Genomic DNA, 8,853 nt, shown 5'->3' with positions numbered 1-8,853 from the left:
GGAGGCAAAGCTTTATGGATCTCTCTGAGTCCAAAACCAGTATAGTATCATCTACATATTAAATTCAGGCCAGCTAGGGCTTCATAGCAAAAGCCTGTCTTAAAAACAGCAAAAAAAGATACTTTCTTCCCAGATATGCCTAGGTGTGTGTCAAGCTGACAGAAACAATCAGCACAAATGACCCCTTGTCAACTTGACACACAAAAACATCACTTATTAATTCATATTCCTTTCTTGTTCATCCCCTCAAGTGTTCATATTAATATAACAGTGCAAAACATCCAACATTTAAAAGTCGCAGTCTTTTAAAAATCCAAATACTTTTAAAAGTTCACAGTCTCTCTAAACTCCAGTCTCTTTTAAAGGGCTCAGACAGCCCCTCTTCTCTGGCTCTGCCATTCACAGCACACACACATCTTGTCTCCTAGGCATAGGCCAGCTCCACTCCACAGCTGCTGCTGTCCTTGGTCATTCTATGGTACTGACATCTCCAAAATGTTGGGGTCTCCACTGCAACTGGGCTGCACCTTCACCTAGCCTCTCCTGACCTCTCTTCGGGGACTCTGACCCTGCCATGTGTCAAGCCTCACCTTCTCTCCATGACCCCTTCAATCCTTTGGTTTCTTCTTCAGCTGAGGCAGCACATTACCAATGGCCTCTCCTCTCATGATGCCACACCTCAGCTCTCCATGCCTTCAAAAGCAGCACCACCTGGGACACTCTTACCCACTACCAAGTTCGGCTGCCAGCACAAGGTAAAGCCTTGTCCCCCTCTGGATCATAGCCTCTGTGAAACCCGAGTTAGATCCCTAGGAGCTGGGCTCAGGTCAGCAAGTGAGTATTTGCTGCTAAGCATTATTTTAGTGCCTCTTGACATAAAGTCATCTAGTGTTACAGAAGCCTGGGCCCTGCCCGCAGAACCCCAAACACATTTAACCCACGTTGACCTTGGACATGGGCAGAACAATTCCTCAGTTTTGGGGCAGAGATAAGTATAACCATCAAATTTGGAAACAGCTTGAGATGAAGCATTTATAAAATCTCCCTACACATAGGAACAGTGCTCTGAAACAAGTGAATCTTACAATGACTTCTTTATGATTTGGGTTTTATCTTGTTCTTTTTCCATATGCACACACACACGTTTGAGTTACTGTTCTATGGCTGTGAAGAGACATCATGACCATGGCAACTCTTATGCATTTAAATGGGGACTTGCTCATAGTTTTAGAGGCTTAGTCCACCATGGTGGGAAGCAGACAGGTGTGGCACTCTAGCAGTAGCTGACAGCATCACATCCTGATCCATAGGCAGAAGGCAGAGACAGACACTGGGCCTGGCATGGGCTTTTTCTTCTTAAATTTATTTACCTTTATTTTATCTTTTGCCTACATGTATGTATGTGAGAGTGTCAGATCTTGGACTTAACAACAGTTGTGAGCTGCCAAGTGGGTGCTGGGATTTGAACCTCAGTGCTCTTAACCTCTGAGCCATCTCTCCAGCCCCTGGCATGGGCTTTTGAAACCTCAAATTTCATTTCCAGCGGTAACACTTCCAAGGAAGGACACACCTCTTCCATCTAGGCTGCACTTCCTAATCCTTCCTGAACAGTTCATCAGCTGGGGACTAAGCATTCAAATATATGCAGTTATAGGGCCACTCTCATCCAAACCACCAGTTATTTAGTCTTTTTTTTTTTTTTTTTTTTTTTTTTTAAGTAGTATGAAGTGGGTTTTCTGGATACTCCTGTAATTCCTAGTTCTCAGATGATGGAGAAAGTGGATTCAAGGCCAGCCTGGATGCAGTGACATACACCTCTAATCCCAGTACTCTGGAGGCAGACAGGAAGTTCCAGGCAAGGCTACACTGAGAGACTCTTTCAAAAGTAAATGAGAATAATCAGGAACAAGTATTTAGAAGAAAAATTTTCTTTGTCAGCTCTATTTTAACTCCTTTGGTTTCTGTTACTCCTTACATCAGCATTCATGCACACTCGCTAAGGTCATGGCACGGTTTTAGTGATTAGGGGAGGGGAAAACATACATGCATGTACTACGTGTATGTGGAGGTTGGATGACAGTTTTGAGGCGTTCTCTGCTCCCACCATGTGTATCTCAGGGATTGAACTTGGCTCATCAAGTTTGACAGCAAGCCCTTTTACCCACTGAGCCATCTCCGAGTCACATTCTGGCTTTCACACTACGAAACCAATGCAGGATAATCTTGCTCCTGTAGGGGACTGCCCCATGCCTCCCCCACAGCTTAATCAATCTCTGGCCCCATGTACCAGCATGCTTGGGAGCCTAACTTGGCCCAGGCCTCTTCCTCGCCTCTGAGCTTCTGTAGTCTCTCGTTGAGTGGTTACTGCCACATTCTCTTGAGGGTTGAGATGGGATCACTTTTGTTTTTGGTCCCCAAGACTAAGCACAGTGACAGGGTGTTGTGCAGTATCTTTGAGCTGATTCCTTCCTGGAGGAGTATGCTGGAATCCCACAGAAGCCTCAGGGGAAATGGATGCCCTAGAGAGCCAGGATGTGCAGAGTTAACTGCCTGCTTTTTTCCCTCAGGACTTCCTAAGAAAATACCAGGTCACCAAGGGCTTCTGGGTGGGGGCCCTACGAGGCCCCGAAGGCTGGCACTGGACCAATGGGGTCCCCTTGCCATCCCAAATGTGAGTAACTGGGTTCCCTCCCCCTCTGTTGGGCTACAGCCTCCTTTTGTCCCACCCAACTGTCAGTACCAATAAAGACCCATTCCACAGGAAGCCAAGGGGAACTAGCACTGGCTTACCTTTCACTGCAACCTTGTTGTGTGTCCCCAATACATTCACCCAGGCAGAACTGCCATGGCTGCTCTTCAGAAACAAGGTCTGTGGCTTAGGAATTCGGTGGTTCCGCCATGTAGCTGACAAGTGGAAGACATTGGCAGGGCTCTCTCCGGATATTCCTTCCCTGCATGGAGTGACGGGCGCAGTCCTGGGCCTCAAAGGAGGCCCAGTAACCTGATTATCTTCTCTCTCTCCTCCCTCACCTACTGCCACTTCAGGTTCCCGGAGGACAGTGAAGACCACCCAGACTTCAGCTGTGGGGGTTTGGAAGAAGGCAGGCTCGTAGCTCTGAACTGCAGCTCTCCCAGACCCTGGGTCTGTGCCAGGGGAACCAAGTGACTTAGTCTGTCTGGAGCTGTATTCATTACCTTTGCTTTGGTGTGACCAAAATAGCTGACAGAAACAACTTCAACGAGGCAAGAGGAAGCAGGCTCATGGTTTCAGAGGGTCACACCTGGCAGAGTTACCCAGTCCACAGCAGCGCAGGGAGCTCTGGAGCCAGGGGTGGGAGCAACCTGCAAATGCCTGCCACCATTGACATAACTCCACAAACTAGGATCTTTGAAAAACTCCAAAAACTCTTCTGAGATCCCAAGCAAACTTTTTAGCTGTGAGCCTCAAGTGACATACTTCTAATATGCCAAGACACAGAGTAAAATTACCATTCCAAGGAAGTAGAATGGGAAACTACGCAGGAAAGATTATAGACTAATGCAAGACTGAAATCCATCAGAACAGGTTACTAGATAGAACAGAAGAAGGGGACAAACTATTCCGAGTTGTGATCATCTGCAGCTTTTGATCTATTGATCTGCAATAAAATGCTGCCAGTATTGCCTAAAGCCTATGTTCCTTATACTCCTGGATGGATCAAGCAATCCTGTGAGACTGGCTGCATCCCTGGGGTGACCCACAAGCCCAAAGTGGCCTTGCTCCACTAACCATTCAGTGCTGCCTCCTGGCTGGAGGTAGAGGATTGTGTCTTAGTGCTCTCAGTCACGCCCCTCTTCAGGGAATGTTACTTCCAAGAATCACCCCCAAAGTCGTCTCCAGGTCTTACCTCAGAAGTTACCCAGCGTATCATATGCCACATTACATTGACAAACACATTAGGGCCATGGAGAAGTTAAGAATTGTCGGCCATGTACACTACCCAAGTAGCTTTTTATTTTTTTTTTTTAAAGGAATCCAGTATGCCTGGATCCCATTCTTAATTTTTTTTTTAAGGTTTATTTATTTTACGTATATGAGTCTTCTATCTGCATTTACATCTGCCAGCAGAGGGAATCAGTTCACATTATAGATGATTGTAAGCCACCATGTGGTTGCTGGGAATTGAACTCATGACCTTTGGAAGAGCAGGCAGGGCTCTTAACCACTGAGCCATCTCTCCAGCCCCCACCCCCAAGTAGCTTTTATTTACTAGATTTGTCATCTCAGAGACTTACTGCCTCCCTCTGCTAACCTAGGCCTAGTACTAAAAGCTTTAGCCTCTGTACAACCTAATCTAGGCCAAGAATATTCATAGCCTCTAAGACTTAATGCTGAATAAACTCACCTTTTTTAGCTCTTTCTAAACTCTGTCTTGCTGGGTCAACTCAGTTGTTTGGCTTAAAACTCCTCTCCAGGATGACTGATTCAATCTGGCTTCTCTCAGCCTCTGACTGAATTGCTCTGCTTGGCCACATACTAACTTTGGCAGTATGTTCTAATCTTCTGGCTCCTATTCATTCTCTGGCTTCTTGTGTCTAGCTTGTTCTTTCTTCAACCTCTCTGTAAAATTCTGCTAAAAACTGCCTCTCAACTTCCTGACTCAAACTGCCTGAATAGAACTAAAATTCAGAGATCTGCTTGACTGTCTCCTGGGATTAGGGGTGTGTCTGTATTCCAGCCAGATCACACAGACCTAGGTCTTTGGAAGTGACCTCTTGCCAGAGCAGCTGTGTTCTGAGTTAAGATTCCTCTACAGGGGATGGCCTTTTACTTGATGGCCTTGCTTTTGTTGGGTCAGGCTGGGACCCAGGGCTTCATGCATTCTAGACAACAGACATGGCTTTATTTTTTGAGTGGGTTTGGTTTTGAGGGACTTTTTTTTTTTTTAAAGACAAGGTTTCTCTATGTAGCCCTGCTGTCCTGGAGCTCACAAGAGATCTGTCTGCCTCTGCCTCCTGAGTGGTAGGATTAAAGGCGTGCATCACTATCACCTGCTCTGGCTTGGTTTTTTCAGACAGGGTTTCTCTGTGTAGCCATGGGTTCTCCTGGACTTGATCTGTAGACCAGGCTGGCCTCAAACTCACAGAGATTTGGCTGCTTCTGCCTCCCTAGTGCTTGCTGATGTGTTGTTTTTTTAAATCAGAATTCCTCAAAGTGTGTAGTATTCTCCTAGTCTTGTGTCACGGTTTTCCCACAGTTGTTGCATTTTAAAATTGATTAGTTTACAATAACAACAACAAAAATCTATGGGACTTCTGAATCCAGCAAGTTAATTATTGTATAGTTCTGCTCACAGGAAGGGAGGCCTCTAAAATAGAAATCTCTTTGTAGGCACCTCAGCCCAAAGATAAGCTTCATACTCTATTAGGAGACAGACTTATCTCCATTAGTTAGGGGGAGGAATATACTTGGAGTAAGACATGGGGAAATGGCACAGTAGTGCGTGCTTGCTGCAAAGTGTGAGGGCTGTGCCCCCCCCCAAGGCATTTTATTTATATATATGATTTACTTTCCTAGAAAAAGCCTAGGATGTTCTCCTATGTGTTTTGTCTTGTTTAAATGGTCCATGATGGCATCATAGGACAGAGCAATGAAAACAAATCGACACCATGGGAGATTAGTCTGTTATCTATCTATCTATCTATCTATCTATCTATCTATCTATCCATCCATGTATCAAATCTGTGGCTAGCTGGTCACCACACACCTGTTCAACCTACCAGTGAGATTAAAAATGATTTCCCCAGCTCTGTAATCATGAGTAATTTCAGATTTGCTAATGTAACCATGTTCCACAATCACAGCCAGCAACCTGGCAGTAACTCTAGAGCAGCCTGATAACACATTTGCCTTAGTATCACTGAAGCTCTTGAGAGCAACAGCCAGGACATTCATGGTACCATGATGACATTGTGGAATGGTGCACAGCTTAGGTCAGTACAATGAAACCAAATTGACAGGATGGGAGCAGATTTCTAGCTCTTTGAGCTGCACATCAATCTGAGCCTGGCTGGCAACTCCACACCTGTTCAACCTACCAGTGCAGAAAAAGGGAAGGTAATATGTTTTGTTCCAGAGTCATCTCAAAATGATGGCAGTAGAGTTCGCAAAGGGAGGCAACAAATCTATTCTGAGATGAGTTGGCTGGGATCCCATGCACTGCACCCAGGGGAGAAGAATCAAAGCAAGCCTAAAGCAAGAGAAAGGGACGCATTTCTATAAATACGTAGGGAACTGGGCTGAGGGCTGGGAACAGGCCTCTCAATATTTGGGAAATCTCAAGGAACCAGCTTAGGTTCTAAGCTTCAAGAGAAATACAGAAGCTACAATCAAGGCACTCTGAGTTCTGATGTTTGTTCATGTGAGGGGGAGGGGAATAGGAACCTAGGAGATCCACCATTCAGCTCTTCGTGCTCACGGTCTTGCTGCTTCTATAGTGCTTCTCAGGCCCACCAGGAAGATGACTTTTGTGCTAAGACCCCATGCCTCCGCCACCAAATGCACGTGATACTTGCCACCACAATGAATGTAAAATTATTTTTAAAATAAAAAAAACTGAAATAGCTGTAAGTAGTCTGAGAATAAAGGCATCAAGCAATCCAGCTACTCAGAGACGCCAGTCCCCAATATTCAGGACCTTAAAGGTATGCTTTAGTCCCTGTGAAATAAAATTCTGACCAGCAGCAGACCACCTATACTTTGGAGTGAAGTTGGCCTTGAAATGCAAAGGCATTTTCCTACCATACACATGAATCTGTGGGTTAAGGTATGTGTGTGGAAAGCCAAGGACACTCCAGGAACACTGGGGACACCAAACACCAATGCTAGGCAATTCCAGCCAGGAAACTCACCTGTCTTCTTACATTAACAGCTGTTGTATGCTATCTAGTGTACTTACCTGTATTAGCTCATCTAATTCCCACCACGACCTAGTAAAATAGTAGTGAAGTTAGACTCGAGGTCATAAATAACAAACAACTCTAAAAAACCCAAGCAGAAAAGGCTTCTCATCATGTTCGCCTTTCTTCTCTTTTTGGACCACTTCCTCACTAGAGTAATAGTCACCAAAAGTGCTTAACTTACCTGTCCTCAAGTCAAGAGAATCTAAGCTGGAAGCTTCTAGTCACAAGAAAGGACTCTGTGCATCTTAAGTGTCACCTCTGGATTGTTGAACCTTGGCCAGGAATGAAGCCAAACTGCAAACAAAGTGGAAACTTCCACACCACACTGAAACATGACAATGGGAGGAAGGGTGAGTTTCTTGAACAGGACAGCAAGCAAACGGTACAGAGAACAGTGGAAATCTTCCAGGCATCTGTTACTCCATTATTCCAAAGCTCAGGCTTGAAGAGGATAAAGGATTTGCAAGACAGCAGAGTGCCCACTCTGGAGATGTGAATCAACACTTTATCAAAGAAACATACAAAAACCAAATAAACGTACAACAGTTAAAAGATCAAGGGTGGCACAGCCTTACAATGGCTTATACTCAGATAGAAAAACAAATAGTTCTGGAGCTGGCCCAGTGGCTAAGAGCATGTGTTAGTCTTGCAAAGGACTTGGCTTGTTTTCCCAGAACCAGATGGTGTGTCATAACCTGCATGCAGTTCCAGGAGACATGATGACTCTTATGACTACCACAAGCACTCGAAATGCACCTAATGTACATGAAGGCAAGACACTCATACAAATTCATAATTTTTTAAAATTATTTGTTTGTGACAGTCTATATATTCCTGGCTGTCCTGGAATATACTATGTAAACAAGGCTGGCCTCAATCTCATGGAGATCCACCTGCCTCAGCTTCCTGAGTTCCTATGTGCGCCACCATATATGGCCATGTCTTTCTTAAAAAACAAAGCAAAAAACCTTTTTCTTAATATTTATGATTATAATCCTAACCTTTAATGGCTGAACTATCTCTCCAGCTGGGATACAAAGTAAATAAACTGTAATTAATAAAAAATAAAAAACCCAATTTTTTTTTTGTGTGCACATGCCTGTATGATGTGTTTATGCACACACATGAATATAGGTGAGGGTGTTCACATTGCACACATGGAGCTAAAAGGACCGTCTCGGGTTCAGTTCTCACCTTCCACCTTGTTAGACATGGAGTCTTATTATTCACTGCTGCATATGCCAAGTTAGCTGGCTAGTAAACTTTTGGGGTTTCTCCTCTCTGCATCCATCTCATGGCAGTAGCCTCCACACCAGGCTTTATGTAAGTGCTGGCTGTTTAAACTCATGTATTACACTTGTATACCAAGCACTGTGTCATTGAGCTACCTCCATAGCCTGCAAATATCCTCTGAGAGACACACAACACATAAGAATTTCCTAGAAAACAGCCAGACCTGAACATGCCTATTGATAATTCCTGTGATAATCAAAAGGAGACAGAACTAGTTTGAGAATGGAGCTAACTGCCAGAAACCAAAGACAGGCCTTCCAAAATGGGATAAACATGTCAAGTTTACTAAGCATGTAAAATTGCTGAATGTCACTGGGTAGCCTTTTAGGCAGGAAGGGTTTTCTGTGTAGCTTTGGTTGTCCTGGAACTATGTAGACCAGGCTGGCCTCAAACTTAAGAGATTTGACTGCCTCTGCCTCTCAAGTGCTGGGATTAAAGGCCTGTGTCACTATACCAGATTTCTCATGATTTTCTTATTCTTGCCTCTTAGCCCTTTCAGCAAACATCCTATGTGTGTTACTTTCAGCCATCTTTCGTTGGCCAAAAAAATATGTGGTGGAGGATGACCTTGAACCCCTGATACCCCTCCTTCAACCTTCCAAATGCCCCACCATGCTC

At 44.5% G+C, this 8,853-nt stretch overlaps 1 protein-coding gene across 1 annotated transcript in view; it reads left to right on the top strand.

Annotated features, from left to right (window-relative positions):
* Positions 1-3,166, top strand: part of Klrg2 (killer cell lectin like receptor G2) — a 13,254-nt gene extending 10,088 nt beyond the window's left edge. Inside the window, exons 4-5 of the mRNA XM_055602133.1 lie at positions 2,568-2,671; positions 3,046-3,166. Coding sequence (XP_055458108.1) covers positions 2,568-2,671; positions 3,046-3,166 — 225 coding nt within the window. The remainder of the gene's footprint in view (positions 1-2,567; positions 2,672-3,045) is intronic.
* The last annotated feature ends 5,687 nt before the right edge of the window (positions 3,167-8,853 follow it).

The sequence above is a fragment of the Psammomys obesus genome, unplaced genomic scaffold, assembly GCF_907164565.1.
Source record: "Psammomys obesus unplaced genomic scaffold, mPsaObe1.curated_primary_1811, whole genome shotgun sequence".
Classification (NCBI taxonomy): domain Eukaryota; kingdom Metazoa; phylum Chordata; class Mammalia; order Rodentia; family Muridae; genus Psammomys; species Psammomys obesus.
Note: the sequence above shows the minus strand (reverse complement) of the source record. Positions and strands in the feature narration are given on the sequence as shown.